At 45.5% G+C, this 17,743-nt stretch overlaps 1 protein-coding gene across 2 annotated transcripts in view; it reads right to left on the bottom strand.

Annotated features, from left to right (window-relative positions):
- LOC147123052 (septin-11-like) overlaps positions 1-17,743 on the bottom strand; it is an 88,619-nt gene that overhangs the window by 11,412 nt on the left and 59,464 nt on the right. For both annotated transcript variants that reach the window (XM_085964475.1, XM_085964484.1), the window contains exon 2: positions 5,409-5,529. In XM_085964475.1, the coding sequence (XP_085820601.1) occupies positions 5,409-5,529 (121 nt within the window). The remainder of the gene's footprint in view (positions 1-5,408; positions 5,530-17,743) is intronic.

Raw genomic sequence — 17,743 nt, 5'->3', positions numbered from 1 at the left:
AAGCAATGTCATTGTGAACCATAGAAGGAAGGAGGTTGACTAACAGCTGAATGTTAACAACTGACAATATTCTCAATTATTTCCCTAATATGCAAGAATCTTCAAAGCAGTGATTGTTTCAAAAACGCAAATTTTTACATGCACTTAATGTTAATTAAAAACATTTGCTGAAAAAGGTGGTACAAGTTCCTTCAACAACAACAACTTATATTTATATAGCACCTATAATGTAGTCAAACATCCCCAGGCGCTTCACAGGAGTATTATAAGACTAAATTTGACACCGAGCAACATAAGGAGATATTAGGGCAGATGACCAAAACTTGGTCGAAGAGGTAGGTTTTAAGGAGCGTATTAAAGGAGGAAAGAATGGTAGAGAGGCGGAGAGGTTTAGGCAGGGAATTCCAGAGCTTAGGGCCTTAGCAGCTGAAGGCATGGCCACCAATGGCGGAGCGATTAAAATCTGGGATGCTCAAGAGGCCAGAATTAGAGGAGCACAGATATCTCGGAGGCCAAATCTTAAAATAAAGTTCAACAAGCTTATCTTCATCTCAGCACAAGAACAAAACTTGGAAAGTGCAGATCTTTTTTCATGTGCTTTGCTGTTTAACATCCATACAAATTAATCCCCGTTTAAATTCTACCCCAAAATTCCCATCCTATACAATTAACATTCAAGATAAATGCAACAGGGCAGCCATCATACTATTTTAAAACTAAAGCTCTGATTTAAATATCCAATTAACTGGCGATTTCCATCAGCAATCAACCATTCAGAAATAGACTATTAGTTAATCTTTGTTACATTTCAATAGGTTTTTAAAAACCACTGCAATGTAACGAGAAAAACAGAAGGAAGGAATGTACATGGAATTGTCAAAGGAACAGGAGTCGGCAATCTCTCTATGAAGCAAATGGCCATCTATTCTGCTGTTATTTTACTGGGGAGAGGGAGAAAGAGAAAGAATTGAAAATTAAGCTTTTTAAGAGATGTATAATCTTTCCATCTGTGGATTTAAATTGGCAGTTAATTACACATTGGGCACTCCAGCTGACATTAAGTGAGGTAATGGCCACAAACAATTGATGGGCGAGACTGAGCACAGAGCAATATTGACAGAGCGGCTCTACAGTAAGCCATGTTAAATAAATCAATCCTGATGCAACTGCTACACAGAAAAATTGCCATTTCCTTGACCTTTCCATGTACATTCATTCCTTCCTACCTAATCATTATATTGCAATATGAAGTTTTTTTTCCAAAAATCTCAAGATATGGTTGCCAAGACTACATATATTGCCCAACCCTGGCTAGCCTTACTAGTGGTGGTGGGCTGCCTTCTTAAACTGCTGCAGTGGCAACAGTGCTCTCACAGTGGTGACAGTGCTCTCACAGTGGTGACAGTGCTCACAGTGCTCTCACTGTGGTGACAGTGCTCTCACAGTGCTCTCAGTGGTGACAGTGCTCTCACAGTGGTGTTGGGTAGGAAGTTCCAAGGTTGTGACCCAGTAATGATGAAGGATGTGGTTGGACTTATTCTTTTGGCAGATGGTCATTGCTTGGCACTTATATGATGCAAATGTTACCTCCCACATGTCAGGCCAAGGAGTTGTGAATATAGTTGAATATTATCAAAGCCAGTAATGGGGCTGCTCACTGATGATTTTACAGAGGGAACACAGGAACAAGAGTAGTCCATTCAGCCCCTGGGGACTGTTCGGTCATTCTTTTAGATCATGGCTGATATGTACCGCAACTCGACTTACCTGCCTTTTCTCCATATCCATTGATGCCCTTGCCTAACAAAAATCTATCCAACGTCATTAATGAAGCAACTGAAAATGGTTAGGCTGAAGACATTGCTTCACCAATGATTTTACAATAATTAAAAACACCATTTTTGTATCGTTCAATATATTATTGCAATTCATTATAAAATGAGATACAAGAAGTAAAAAGTAACTTGCAGTTATTTAGCATCTTCCTTGTCCTCAAGATGTCCAAAAGCACTTTACAGCCATGAATTGCTTTTTAAAGGTATAGTCACTGTTGTTATGTAGGCAAACACAGTAGCCAATTTGCACACAAGGTCCCATAAACACCAATAACATGTGACCAGGTAATCTTTTATCGATGGTGTTGGTTGGGGAAGGAATTTTGTTTGGGAGGAGATCTTTTATATTCACCTAACCAGGCAGACTTGGTTTAACTTCTCATCCAAAAGACAGCAACTCTGATTGAGCGCAGATTGTTGCGTTCTCAGTGCTGCACTGAAGTATCAGCCTAGATTATGTGCTCAAGTCTTAGTGGGGCTTGAACTCAAACTTTTGACTCAAAGTCAAGAGTGCTGCCACTGAGCCAAGTTGACCCTTTAAAAAAAGACATATATAATGGACAAAAGTATGTGTGATTGGTACATGACCTAAGGATCTGTGAAAACAAAGAGAAGCCAGCACTTCAATGACTCAATCCTTGCAATTCAATACCTTCAACTGAGTGGGCCTGAGGTTAGGGCTTCAAATGTAGACTTTCGGTATGTTAATGTAAAGAAATTTCAGTACAGCAGCATGCACTCAAACCTGTGTCAGGTTTAAAGGTGAAAAGAACTGTAGGGGCAAGTACTTAACTACTCGAGTTGTTCAATCTATTTCAAATTCGACATTGAAACAATTACAGTTTACAGACTCCTCAGGCAGAGAAGTTTATGCCAGCAGCATTAGCCAAAAGTCCTCCTTGGAACAAGGCTGCAGCTCAGCAGTTTGTGTCCGAGCTGTTTTTGGGACAACTCCACAAGCGCCTTTGCTTCCCTCCCATTTGAGGTTTTTGCTAAATGCAACAAAAACTTGGTATATTGGGAAGTCAAAAAACCTGGTAACCAGTCCAAAACAGATAGTTCACTTCTGCTTCTTCTTCTTAGGCAGTCCCTCGGAACCGAGGATGACTTGCTTCCACACTAAAAATGAGTTCTCAGGTGACTGATGAGTCCAATGCGGGACCTACAGTCTCTGTCAAAGGTAGGGCAGACGGTGGTTGAAGGGACGGGTGGGTGGGGTGCTTGGGTTGACGTGCGCTCCTTGCGCTGCCTGCGCTTGGCTTCCGCTTGCTCCTGGCGAAGAGACTCTAGGTGTTCGGCGCCTTCCCGGATGCTTCTCCTCCACTTTGTGCGGTCTTGGGCCAGGGATTCCCAGGTGTCGGTGGGGATGTTACACTTTTTCAAGGAGGCTTTGAGGGTGTCCTTGAAATGTGTCCTCTGCCCACCTGGGGCTCTCTTGCCGTGCCGGAGCTCCGAGTAGAGCGCTTGTTTTGGGAGTCTCGTATCGGGCATGCGGACAATGTGACCCGTCCATCGGAGCGGAGTGAGCGTGGTCAGAGCTTCGATGCTGGGGATGTTGGCCTGAGCAAGAACACTGACATTGGTGGGTCTATCCTGCCAATGGATTTGCAGGATCTTGCGGAGGCAGCCGTTGGTGGTACCTCTCCAGTGCTTTGAGGTGCCTGCTGTACATGGTCCATGTCTCTGAGGCATACAGCAGGGCAGGTATCACTGCTGCCCTGTAGACCATGAGCTTAGTGCCGGGTTTGAGGTCCTGGTCTTCAAACACTCTCTTCCTCAGGCGACTGAAGGCTGCACTGGCACACTGAAGGCGGTGTTGGACTTCGTCGTCGACGTCTGCCCTTGTTGACAGTAGGCTCCCGAGGTATGGAAAGTGGTCCACGTTGTCCAAGGCCTTGTCGTGGATTTTGATAATCGGGGGACAGCACTGTGTGGCGGGGGCAGGTTGGTAGAGGACCTTTGTCTTATGGATGTTTAGTGTAAGGCCCATGCTCTCGTATGCTTCGGTGAAGGTGTTTACGATGGTTTGGAGTTCGACCTCCGAGTGAGCGCAGACACAAGCATCATCTGCATACTGTAATTCGACGACAGAGGATGGGACGGCCTTGGATCTGGACTGGAGGCAACGGAAGTTGAACAGTTTCCCGTTTGTTCTGTAAATTAGCTCCACTCCACCCGCCACCATCTCAGCACAACCCCAGCCCGGCATGAGGTTGAAAAGGCCATCCGACAACTGAACAACAAGGCCTCAGGAGCAGATGGAATCCCCGCCGAGGCACTAAAGCATGGCGGAGAAGCACTACTGGCGCGAATTCATGAACTCATTTCTCTTATCTGGAAGGAGGAGAGCATGCCAGGGGATCTCGGAGACGCCGTAATTGTGACCATCTTCAAGAAAGGTGACAAGTCCGATTGTGGTAATTACAGAGGAGTTTCCCTGCTATCTGCCACAGGGAAAGTCATCGCAAGAATCCTCTTCAATTGCCTTCTCCCAGTGGCCGAAGAGCTCCTCCCAGAGTCGCAATGCGGATTCCGCCCACTAAGGGGCACAATGGACATGATCTTCACCGCACGTCAATTACAAGAGAAATGCAGGGAACAGCACCAACCACTCACTGTACATGGCCTTCTTTGATCTCACAAAGGCCTTCGACACTGTCAACCGTGAGGGATTATGGAGTGTCCTCCTCAAATTCGGCTGCCCTCAAAAGTTTGTCACTTATCCTCCGCCTGCTTCACGACGACATGCAAGCCGTGATCCTGACCAACGGTTCCACCACAGACCCAATTCACGTACGAACCGGGGTCAAGCAAGGCTGTGTCATCGCACCAACGCTCTTCTCAATCTTCCTTGCTGCAATGCTCCAGATAGTTCACTTAGTAAAAGAGGGACTCTCAATGTGTGATTTTTATATAGACATTTCAGGGATGGGGAAGATAAATAAATCAAACCATCTAGTAGCAAGTACTGTGAATAATACAGCCGACTCTGCACCCAGAGGAGAGTGGCGCTCACAGAGAGTGCATTGTGGAAGATCGCAAATAATCAGCCTTCGACTTTCTGTCCACCATTTATGCGAGTGCCACTTCTCATTGGAAGCACAGACTAGGGCCTATTAAGTACTTACCCCAATTGTCCCCTTTGGTTTTCCTCATCTTTCAACCTCATACTTCATCATCAGAGTGCACACCACCAACATTTAACTGCACACTCTGCTACAGCATGTCCTGCACAGATTAGTAACAATGGCAATCCTGCCTTCCAAGTCTGAAGGTTCTATGCCCAAGCCCTTCCCAGCACTTCAATATAGTACAGAAAGAATGCTGCATTGTTGGGGGTGCTATCTTTTGGATAAGATGTTAAATCGAGTTTTTGTCGGTCAGCTTAGGTGGACATAAAAGATCCCGAGACACAATTCATAGAGGAGCAAGGGAGTTCTCCTGGCTTCGTTCATCCCTTAGCCAACACCACCAAAATAGATCAACTGGGTGTTTATCTCATTTGATAATGGTGGAATGAAAAGCTCTATGCAAATCAAAGTTCTTTCTTTGGTGCTTTCAAATTTTACTCACCCACACAAAGAATATTGAAGCAAAACCCTTGTGTTGTTGATTTGTTGACCAGCTGATCTGGAAGGCTGTCAAATCCAACATGACCAGCAAGATTCAAGTTTCGTAGGTCTTCACTCTGCGACTGCGAAATGAAGAGAGAATAGACACCATCACTTGTGCTTCACCTATGTGAGTGAGAGGTACGAACATACAAACAACGACGGACAGGTAAAGACCCTCAGGTTCAACCAGCCTGTCCAACACAATTGAGATACCTTGTGTATCACAATATGTATACTCCGCATCCCACCCAAAATCATGTGATCTCCTGGGGGAGACAAAAATAGATAAAAACCCAGGCCAATTTAAGGGGGCGGGGGGGGGGGGGGGGGGGGGGGGGCGGGAATCGTGGAAATTCCTCTCCGACCCACTTAGGCTATCAAAACTAGTCCAGGAAATCACTCTGGCCCCGAATTCCCTGAAGTACCTCCCTTTTGTAAGCGGTGATGTCCGCCCCAACCAGAAACAGGTCCAGTTCTCGCTTGAAGGAATTCAGCGAGTCGGCGTCCACCACACGAGACGGCAGCCTGTTCCAGAGGTCCACTATTCTCTGGGAAAAGAACCACCTCCTGACATCTAACCTAGATCTGGCCTTATACAACTTAAAATTGTGACCCCTGGTCCTCCCTAACCTATTTAATTGAAACAAACTGTCAACTGTCACAGTCTATTCCCTTCATTATCTTACAAACCTCAATCAGATCACCCCATAGTCTACGCTTCTCTAAAGTGTAGAGTCCCAACTCTTTTAGCCTATCTTGATAACTAAGATACTTTATAAGAACATAAGAACATAAGAAATAGGAGCAGGAGTAGGCCAATCGGCCCCTCGAGCCTGCTCCACCATTCAATAAGATCATGGCTGATCTGATCCTAACCTCAAATCTACTATCACTCTCCATCCCACCCGAACCCATGTTATACTGGGAATTAGTCCAGTGGCTTTCCTCTGCACCCTTTCCAAAGCCTCAATATCACCCACCATGTGAGGAGACCAAGTATTCCAAGTGCGGCCTGACCAAGACCTTGTACAAGGACAAAATAGTATGCCTTGTCTTCTACTCAATTGTCCTATCAATGTACCCCAACACCCGATTTGCTCTAGCTATCGCTTCATGGCATTGTTCATGTACCTTAGAGATGTATGCACTAGAAGGCCAAATCTCTTTCTTTCTCCACCTTCTTTAATGCTTTTCCCTGAAGGGTGTATGAATGTTGAGCATTCGCCCTGCCCACACACATAACACTGCACTTATCCAAGTTAAACAACATTTGCCCGTCATGAGCCCAATCTCCCAACACATTAAGATCCGCCTAAAGCAGACTAATACTCGCACGGATCTTAGTATCATCTGCAAATTTGCAGATCACGCCCCCAACACTTACATCCAAATCATTAATAAAAATAGTAAAGAGCAATGGTCCCAATACCAATCCCTGTGGGACACCACTGGTGACCAGTCTCCAAGCAGATCCAAATCCATCTATAACTGCTTTTTGCCTACGTCCTGCCAGCCAGTTCTCAATCCCGATCACTATATTACCACTAATACAAGAGGCTTCGATCTTATAAAGAAGCCTCTTGTGGGATACCTTATCTAAAGCTTTTTGGAAGTCTAAGTAGACAATGTCTACTGGGCTTCCCTCATCCACCAACTTTGTAACTTCTTCAAAAAACATAATTAGATTAGTAAGACATGACCTTTTTATGAAGCCATGTTGGGTGTCCCTAATATGTCCCTCTCTATCCAAGCAATCATGTATTGCATCCCTAATGAATCCCTCAAGCGTCTTTCCTCATAGAATCATGGAAATTTATGGCACAGAGGCCATTCGGCCCATCGTGGCTGTGCCTTTCCTATTACTGACGTCAAACCTATCAGTAAGTGAGATCATGAGGCATAATCTAATGCCTCACAGACCAATGTGAATATCCAGCAAATGTATTGATTTACAAAATTGTATTTTACCTGGTCCAAAATTAAATTTACATATTGTAGGTACTGGGATTGTGCTTAATACATACATTTACCACAATCCTTGACTACAAACTATTGTATATTAAATTGCCAAGTGGGTCACAAGATTCTATTTCAAAATGTATTGAAAATCTGTCTATGGAAAAAAAAAATCATTGCAAAGCTCTTAACATGTACCTGCAATACCATTATACCTGTATGTGGTGCTGTAAATGACCATTTTCCAGCTTAGATAAAGGAACTGGAGTAGGCCATTCAACCACTCGAGATTGTTCCACCATTCAATTAGATCGTGGGTGATCTGTACCTCAAGTCCATTTACCCGTCTTAACTCGCTATCCCTTATTACCTAACAAAATTCTATCTAGCTCAGTCTTGAAAGCTCCAATTGTCCCAGCATCCACAGACTTTTCGGGGAGAGAATTCCAAATTTCTACGACAGGACCTTGTAACATCAGCTCGAGAAGCACAAGTTATAACCCTTTTTGGTGAATCCTTCTGAACTTGAACACATCTACAGTAGATGCTACTTCCTGCAGCATGTGTCCACAAGCTAAATAACATGCTGCCTCCCCATCCCCAAACTTGGAAAGGCAAGCGAGACATACCAACAAAGTTAAAGCCCCTTCCCTTCTCTTTCCCCCGCCACCCCCCCTCCACCGCAAGCTACCCCTCCCCCCGCAAACTTCCCAACCTCCCATACACAAAGATTGTGCATGAAATTCGCTCCTCCAAGCAGAACCTTCAGTCCCCATTTTGTGAATTGCACCCCTTACACTGAAGTTCTTGGCCCAGCCCCCTCCCCTTGATCTAATTATCACCCCACCCTCTAACTTTATTTGACTTGAATACTGCACTTGATCTCCCACTCCCCGCCTCCGGTGTGCAATGTCACAAGAGATGGACTATATAAATACTGATTTCATAGGATCCACTGACGCACAATCAACTCCCAAAATATGGATACGTGATGCCCGCAAGCATCGCATGTAATCAATTCACCTTCCACTTTGTTTTATTGTGCAAAATTCCTGTTTACAATAGAATATCCTAAAATGGTATAGTTACGCACCACTAACACTCATATTATGAATACAATTACTTTATCAAGGTCATCTAAAAATCAAAATGATCAAGGGTTGTCATGCCTGATCACTATCCAGTGACACCTGTTGACAAGTGTATGCATGTGGGTTAGGCGAGGACGGTATCCACATTGGCTGTGTTGCTTGCACAGTTGACTAACTTGGCAACATTCATAATGTAGGTTGACGCATGAAAACTGGCCACTTAGACATGGTACCAGAGGCAAGCCGACAGGAGAGAAAAGGGGTTGGGTGGGGGGGGGGGGGGGGGGAGAAAGAAGATTAGGAAAAAAAAGTTGTACACTGCTTTCACCTTGATTCAGTCGTAGAATGATTAAATGGATGGACACATATCTGCAAACTGCTCATTTTCAGATTTAATCTACAAAAATCTTGATCCAACACAACATTTCTTGGTAAACTCGTTGCTCTTTGTATGACCCAGCTGTACTTCACTTTAAAATTTCATTCATAATTTATACGGCACAATTGTTAAATTTGGCGTTCATTTTTATCACTCAACAATCTTTACACAGAGCAGTTGCTCTTTTCCTTTTTGACCACGTAAAATATTCATAAATTTGACTCTGGGGCCCGGGGGGGGGGGCGGGGGAATTCGGTATCTACCATTTTGGGGTGCTAGCATCGCTTGGATGCTAATTAGCGCCGGCGACAGCGAAATTCAGTTTTATTGCCCCTAGAGGGAAGTGGAGCGCTAAATCAAGCGCTACACATAGGGTTGCAAAATTCCAGGAATTTTTAAAAGAGGAAACTTTCCATGGGCATTTTCAGGAATTTAGAGTTTTTTTGCACACTGATGGTTTTTGTCTCTGACCCTTATAGTCTCTGACCCTTATATTATCTTTGTCATCAAAATAGACATACTGTTCCAGATAAATAAAAACAGGCTTTCAAAACTTTATTTAGGTTATAATTTTGATCTTTATTGAACCCCACAAAAAAGACCCATCTAAAATAAAATAAAAAGAGCGTCAGCTTATTTAGCCTGTAATTTGTCCTTATTTTGTCCCTTTGAGTCTTCCACTCATGAGTCTTCTACTCCTCATTGCTCCTCCAGATTCTCTGACTCTGGCGTGTCCATTTCCTCCTCTGTGTCACTGTCTAGCTGTGTAGTGGACATTTCTGTAGCTGGCTCAATAAGTTGTAGGTTCAGCCGGATAGCTGTTAGGAACAGCTTCTTTCCCAGGGCTGTCATCCTACTGAACTCCACAAATAAACTCCACAAATAAACTCTAAAGCCTGCACATCTGCCAATGCACTTTATTATGGTTATGTTTATGTTAATATACTACAAGCCAAATGTATGTTGAATGTTTAAATGTCTTAATCCAAATGTACACTCTCGGGAGCCGCAAGCCTACATTTCGTTGTACTGCACTTGTGCACTAACAATAAAAGTTGATTTGATTTTGATTTTGATTTTGATTGATGTGATGGAAGCATGACCTGTGCATGCACGACGCTACATCACCAATAGAAGGAGCTAATCGCTCATCCAGCCAATCAGGACACATTTGTTCACAGTCACACACAAAACTTGTAATTATTAAAACAAGCCAATAAGATAAACATATATTGATTAAGAAATTCCTTAATAATTAAGATTCCATCTCTGTTAGTAATTTTAAGAAAGGACCTGTGAAAAAAAAATTAAAGAAATACAAAAAAAACAATATTATGCTAGCATGTGCTTTTTTGGGCAAAATTCCCAAGCTAAACTTCCTGTGAAAAATTTCCGGAAATTTCCCAGAAACTTTCCACCCCTTCGCAACCCTAGATACACACTCCTCTTAAGAGCGTTAATGTCGGGGAGCGGGACGCTACCGCAGAGCACTATTCAAGTTCCGGCGCTGTCAATTACAAATCCTCAGATAGACTGGTGCCTTCCAGTTCTTAAAGGGGAGGTTCAATCATGCTGCACAGCCTCACCCTGATCATTGCTGCTTGGGATCTGGGCTGCAAGGAGCTGCAAACCATTATTCACAAATCTCATGGCTGATCAGAGGCCCAGGGAGAGAGCTCGCCCATTCAGCGACCAGTCTTTGGAGGCTCTGGTTGCGTCTGTGGAACGCCGACAGGCAGTGTTGTTCCCAGACACTGACAGGAGGCCATTGCCGCAGGAATTCAGGAGGATATGGAGGGAGGTCAGCCAGTTCGCCTCGAGAAGAAGTGTGGTCCACAGGACAGCCACCCAGTGCCACAAAAAGTTCAACGACCTCACTCAGGTGGCCAGGGTGAGTACATGCTTCAAAAACCTCTACATGCCACCATCTCAACCTCACTCTGTGCACAGACGGTATAAACTGCCAAATTCCCAACTCTCACCCACCAACTATGCCCATCTACTAAAAGTGACATCCACATCTCACGCCTTACATACATTAACAGCTATTCAACTATGGTAGGCACATCTGCCGAACACATGGCTGCACACTCACTCACACTGTCCTTTTTCTTGCAGGCCAAGCTTGCTCATAACAGGAGGGAGCAGCAACACATGAGAGGAGGTCAGGCAGAGCTGCACCCCCTTACAGACCTGGGAGAGCGAGTGCGCAGTGTCATTGCAGACCAGGTCCTGGGTGCTGTGGCCGTTGGAGAGGTTGACCCCCTTGGGGCCAACAATGGTATGTTCATCACCACTCCCTCTTCTCTCATATCACTTCCCCCTCATAACACAAGCCCTTCCCACTTTCCATCTCCATTCCTTGCTCCCTTCCTACCTTCCTCCCTGGACGTTAAACCCACTCTTGTGCCTTAATGCTTTCAGATAATCAGCCACCATCTGACCAGCCTGTCCCTCAGCCTCCTAATGGCAGCGATACGGGAGAGGAGGGCGAACAAGCCAGAGCCTCACTGCCGGTGTCTCCCGAGGGCGAGAGGTCCAATAATGGGGCCACACGGTCGCTGGAGGGGAGCCTAGGAAATGGGTCTGATGTGGGTGAAACTCCGGGACCCAGCGGGCTGCAGCAACGCCACAGGGAAATGGCCGCTTGGGGGCCATCTCCTCGGAGGGGGAGTGCGCGCAAGTTCTGCTGTACAGGACTCAGATGAGGGCCTCGATGTGGAGGCGTTGACCACACAGGTGATGAGCATGCACACTGAGCTCATGGGTGCAATGGCACGGGTGCCCGAGAGCATGGATGCACTGGCTAGGAGCATGGAGGAGTCCGCCTCTGTGCAAACCTTCGGTGTCCATCCTAGGCAGTTTGCCAAGGATGGTTGCCTCGCAGAGACCGTGGGGATCCAGATCTCATGCCATGTGTCATGGGTGAGGTGGCAGCAGCTATTGCAGCACAGGCCGAAGCAACACAACAGCTTAGTGCTGTAATGGAGCCAGTGGTTGCTGGCATCCAGTCTCAGACTGCTCTCATGCAGTCTCAGATTGATGCCACGCAAGCGCTGACTGCTGCCATCGTCGCTGGGTCGCCCACAGTCCACTGGGGATCTCACGGTGCCGCAGCAGGCCAGCAATCTGTGCTTGAGCAGATTACTCCGGGTGCTGAGGGTATGCCCCAGGGGAGTGGCAGTGTGTCGGTCGAGCAGGAAGGTGCTGTCCTCTCTCAGGATGACAGCATTCCTACTCCTACCACTGCCACTCTGCCATTGCACTTGCCGCAGCCTGTAACCCAGCCATCCCAGACTGCCGCCCATACTGAGGTGGTGCAGTCTGCAGCCGGGCCTTCCAGGCCTAGAGCTGGCCGAGGGTGTCCTGCATGGCCATCTGCAGTTTCTGGCTCCCAGAATCAGCAGCCTTCCGCCTGCCTTGCTGCAGCCACTGGGGCCACATTATGAAGGAGCAATAGGGTTGGGAGGGGGCAATTGCAAAGAGAAGGGAAATCATTGAGGAAGGGGGAGTAAATCAGACGTTATTAGCAAATGGGGGGAGTGTGTGTAAATAATTTGATGTGTTTGTAAATATATTGTTGAGTTTGGTAACAAATAGTTCCGTTTGCTAAGAACCAGTTGTGTTTGTTCATAAGTTGTTGTGTTTGTTTATTATTGGTTGTCTTTGATGAGAGAGTTGTGCAGAATAATAAACGTTTATTTCAACAAAGCACATTTTGTGATGTTTCTCATTTGAGCTTTGCCCGGTGATGGGGCTGCGAGCTGGCTGTAATGATGTGGTTGTTCTGCGCAAATGCCATGTGCTCTCTCATTTATTGGAAGCGCTGTGTAATGAGGTGTTCACGAATGGCCCTTGCAGAAGCAACATTGAATGGCTCCCTCCTATGTTGCTGCTGCTCCTCCTCCTCTTCATCCTCCTCCATCTCCTCTCCCTCTCCCTCCTCCCGAGCTGGACCTGGTGGCAATGGCTGGGCCCTCTGAATGGCCAGGTTGTGCAGCATGCAGCACACAACAATGAAAAGGGAGGCTCGATCAGGGGAGGACTGCAGGGCTCCTCCAGAGCGGTCAAGGCAGAGGAACCATTGCATTAGAACCCCAATAGTGTGCCTGATCAGGATCCTGGTGGTGCTATAGCTATCATTGTATGGTTGCTGAGCAGGAGTGTTGGGGTTGCGGAGGGGTGTCATCAGCCAGGTGGCGAGTGGATAACCCTTGTCTGAGCAGCCAGACGCAGGCTTCATATGGTGGGTGGAACAGTGCTGGGACACCAGTCTGTCACAGGATGAATGCATCGTGGCTGCTGCCAGGATAGCGAGCATGGACGGCGAGGATGCGCTGTCTGTGGTCGCACACCAACTGAACGTTCAGAGAGTGATAGTCTTTGCACGGAACACCTCTGCATTGTGATGAGGTGCCCGCAATGCCACGTGGGTGCAGTCAATGGCACCCTGAACCATGGGGAAGCCCGCTATCCTTGCAAAGCCACATGAGCATTCATGCTGCTTGTCTCTGGTCATGGAGAATGAGATGTACTCCCTTCTCCTTCTGTACAAAGCATCTGTCACCTCCTGGGTGCAGAAATGGACAGTGAACAATGAAATGTTTGCAATATCCCCTGTTGAAGCCTGGAAGGAGCCGCTGGCGTAGAAATTGAGAGCGACTGTGACCTTCACAGCCACTGAGAGAGACGTCCTGGTCCTGAGCTGAGGCTGGAGCTCTGGCTGCAGGAGGTGGCAGAGCTCTGTGACCACCTCCTTGCTGAAGTGGAGCCTTCTAAGGCACTGCTCCTCTGACAGATGAATGTAGGAGAACTGCTCCCAGAATACCCTGAGAGGGTAAGACCTCCTGTTGAGAGCCCTGTGGCCCTCCTCCCTCTGGCCACGTTTTCCAATCTTTCTCTCTGCCTCCGCTGGTGAAGCTGGAGGACGAGGTCCAGTGTCAGTACAGCCTCCATTAAGTGTTGGAAATGTTGCAGTATCAAATGTAACACAAATGAAACTGATAAATTGTTCTCTGTAACAAAACTCCTTCAAGTAGGAAAAGCTCAAATCGGTCAAAATGCCTGTTTGCTTCTGTCAAACTGACAAGGCAACATTGTTTGACGACTAAAAAAAAAACTGGAAGTTAACGCCTTTAAGTAGCGCTCCTCCTGCTCTCAGCCGACTGCAAACCGCCTCCTCTACCTGTCATTCCCAACAGCAGGCGCTGAGGCAGGGGTGCGAGAATGAATTTCCAGTCTGGGGCGCTGCACCACTGGATGACATCACGATCTCCGGCCACAGGTTGGCGTGGTGATAGTGGTTAGCGTCGTCGCAAACCGCCAGGTGAATTTCGCCAGCGGAGCTAACATCGCCGTGGTAAGTCATTAGTGCCGCCTGGAGGTGCTAAGGTACCCAATTTCTAGCCCTTGATCCTTGGAACATTGGGAAGTTGTGATATGAATAATCTTATCTTTTAGGAGACTTAACTAAACTACGTTTAGACAGGCTTATTCAATCTGAAATTCTTTTGGCTATTTTGCTTTGTAAAGCCTGCCAATTGCCCTCAAGACAACATACATCTGACTATAAATGTTGAGGTAGAAACAAATAAAATGTTGCAAATAACAGGTCTGTCAGCATCTGAAACAAAAAGGAAGGCTAACAATTCAGGTGGGGCCTTTCTACCTCGGAACAAATGTTCTTGATGTGTTACTGCCTCTTATGTTCATTAATAAATAGACATTCTTATTATGAACACAGCTAGCTTCTGCTAGACACTTTTATTGAGCACATGTGGACTAGGTACTGTATCTGTAGAGGCTTCCATCTTGACTGCTGCCTTGTGGGTAGCCTAGTGCCTCATGGGTAATGTAGTCTTAATATACATACAGCTATATACAGCTCTACGGCTCCACCTAGCGTCCACTATAGAATGACATGTTATTGATCATTACACTGGCAGGGAATAAAACACTTATAAAAAAGTGATGGAACCATTCACTTGGCTGTATAAAGACATGCTATGTTGGGGGAGGGGTGGTGGGGGAAAGGAAGATGGGAAAGGTCAACCAGGAAAAACAATTATTGGGTGCTCTTATATTGCATTAGTGGCACGGCCTCCCCTGGAGCAGACCTTGTGCAGCCAGCTGTAAGCTAAATATAACGTGGCCTGGGCTAAGAACAGCAGGCAGGAAAACACACTTCCCAGCAGCCAGCTTTAAGTAAGTTTTATATTCGACTTGCAGCTGGCTGTGCAAAACTCACACTCGGAGAGGCTAGTACCAGAGTAATATAAAAGTGCCTACTTCTTAGTATAGTAGACAGCAGGGACACTACAATCAGTCTCAACTCCTCTGGGGAAGGGAGGGAGAGGTAAGGATTCTCACACTTAAGCACTGTCCAGTGACCTGTGCAAACAAGTGCATGTGTGGATGTCAGGATCAGCCTGGGCTGTGATGTCGCTCAGGACAACGTCTTGACTGTCCCTGCTGAAGTTCACACATGAAGAATGGCCCTGGGTGAGGGGCCTGAGGGTAACCAGCTTTCCATGGAACCATCCTCAACTTGAGTCAACGGCTCCAAGAGACGAAGGGGGAAAACAGTGAAAAAAAATTTTTTTATAAAAAAAATAGACCTTTCAGTTCTTAGATAGCCTGCTAACTGGGCCATTCCTTTTAGGACACAACTCATTCTATCCTGGGGTAAAGTTGGCCAGTATATCAGTTTTTGCCACCTATCAGCAAGAACCATCAAAACTCACTGAGCACATTTATTGGGCTGCTGCATCTGCCTTTATTAGGCCTTTAGTCACCAACAATGATATTTTCAAGTCTGTGACTGTCACCACACTACAAAGCCACTCAGCATAAAATTCAAATAGAAATAGAAACATATTGTTGTAAAGACCAAAGAAAAAAAAGGTTCAAACTTTCACATTTGGAAGTTATTAGTGGGCACTTTCTTTTACATGTCATCCCAAACTTAAACTTCAAAAACTAAAAGCAAAATTCTCCCCAATGGTTCAGCAAATTAATCCAGTAAGTAGCTAAGCCATACAGACTTAGATGGACCTCGGTTGTTCCCTGGTACATCCTGAGTTAGTTGATCTAAAGGATTATGGTAGAGGCACTAAAATTGGTGCGAGGAGATGGAGAGGAATCACAGCCAGTGCTTCTGATTGTTATCCAGCAACAACTGTGGGTATGGGGGTGGGGACCTAGTCATAGAACTGGACAAGCAAGCCAGAGGTCACAAGTTTAAATTCCACCATTGAAACTGAATTCAACAAATCTGGTAATTTGTGAGCAAACACCAGAAAAAGTGACCATGAAAGCTGCCGGATTGTCATGCAAACCCAAGTGACTTACTAATGTTCTTCAGTGAGGGGACCCTCTTACTAATGTCCTTCAGTGAGGAGACCCTCCCACCCCTAATGGTTTGACCTACATGTGATTCCATTCCTACACTACGTGTCATACACTTAACTAGAGATGGGCAATAAATACTGTCTTGCCAGTGTCACCGACATCCTAAGAACAAATAATGTTTTTGAAATGGCCAATGCTCCAGATTGCTGTCCAGCAGCCCCTGTTGAAAGTGCAAATGTTTGGACATCAGCTGAGGTTAAGACTGGAGTTGGTTGCAATGCCCTCTACTCCATTAAACAATTTACTGATATTCACCGTCTAGGCTCACATATGAATAACAGCCAATGAGGTACCAGAGGGTGCCTATAACTATGAAAACAGACTTCAGCAAGGCCACTAGAAGTCCAAAGTCCTGGCCATCTGGCCCTTAAAGCTCAGGAAACATAATTCTATATTTGCGTTTTTCTTACTTGATGGATTAGACCATTTGAATTTCGTGGGCCTGGAAGTTCGAAAAGACCTACTGCCTCACTGGTTCATATGTTCTGTATCGGCAACTTGATATATATGCAAATTAATAACAGGGTGACCCCTGTGGCTCCATGGTACCGAGCTATGTAACATACAAAGACAAAAAGCTTGGACACCCTTGGTAATAGGCAGAGGCCTAGGAGGAATTTGGCTGCCCTCCCTACTCTTTGCAGGAGGTGCACGGCCTGGGAAACCAGAAGAACTGGAAGGGAAAAGTTAGATGATAACATGCGCCAATAAAAACATATCTCAAAAGGATGCAAGTTAACCAGACACTTTTAAAAACTAAACGATTAACACCAGATAACAGTTTCAAATTACCAGATGCCAACATAGCATTGTTTGGGCTACAACTAAGGAATATCAGCAAAGTTAACGAAGAACAGATGTGCATTCCACAGTGACATTCAAACTTCACTTTAACGACCCTGATGTGACAAACAAGTCTGAAAGAATTTGAGCAGAGCCAAAGTGAAAACTGCAGAATGGTCACATATGTTGCATATTTTACTGCCAAACTCTAAATCCTCAGAGGCTTCCAAAAAAAATAAAGCAGGATTTTTCCAAGTGCCTTTACAGTACCTCTTGAGAAACTGCATTTGAGACATTTGATTTGCACGGTGAGCAACAAGAAACACAAAAACTAAATCAAATTCAAAGAAACTACCAAATGCCTGGCAGATTTACACCGAGTTTATTCTGAATCCCCAAAATGAATTTTATGGAGAAATTCTAAGAAGCAGTATTAATTCATCTAAAAAGCAAAAGAACGCATTCTAGTTCGATGCAGAAGTCCAATGCGCTATAAAATATTTGCATCCATAACCTTTAAAGATTTGGATGGCATTAGCTTTCAAGCCTCATTAAGAAGTCAATTGCCAATTGTTTCTTACTTCCAGTTACACTACACACTCTTGCCCCCTTTATCTATTGGGGACTTGGCCTGGAGGGTGTTGCACGGAGCAGTCCCGTGCAATATGGTTTTAA

This window comes from Somniosus microcephalus, chromosome 2, assembly GCF_052327205.1.
Source record: "Somniosus microcephalus isolate GS21.2 chromosome 2, FLI_Smic_1.0, whole genome shotgun sequence".
Classification (NCBI taxonomy): domain Eukaryota; kingdom Metazoa; phylum Chordata; class Chondrichthyes; order Squaliformes; family Somniosidae; genus Somniosus; species Somniosus microcephalus.
Note: the sequence above shows the minus strand (reverse complement) of the source record. Positions and strands in the feature narration are given on the sequence as shown.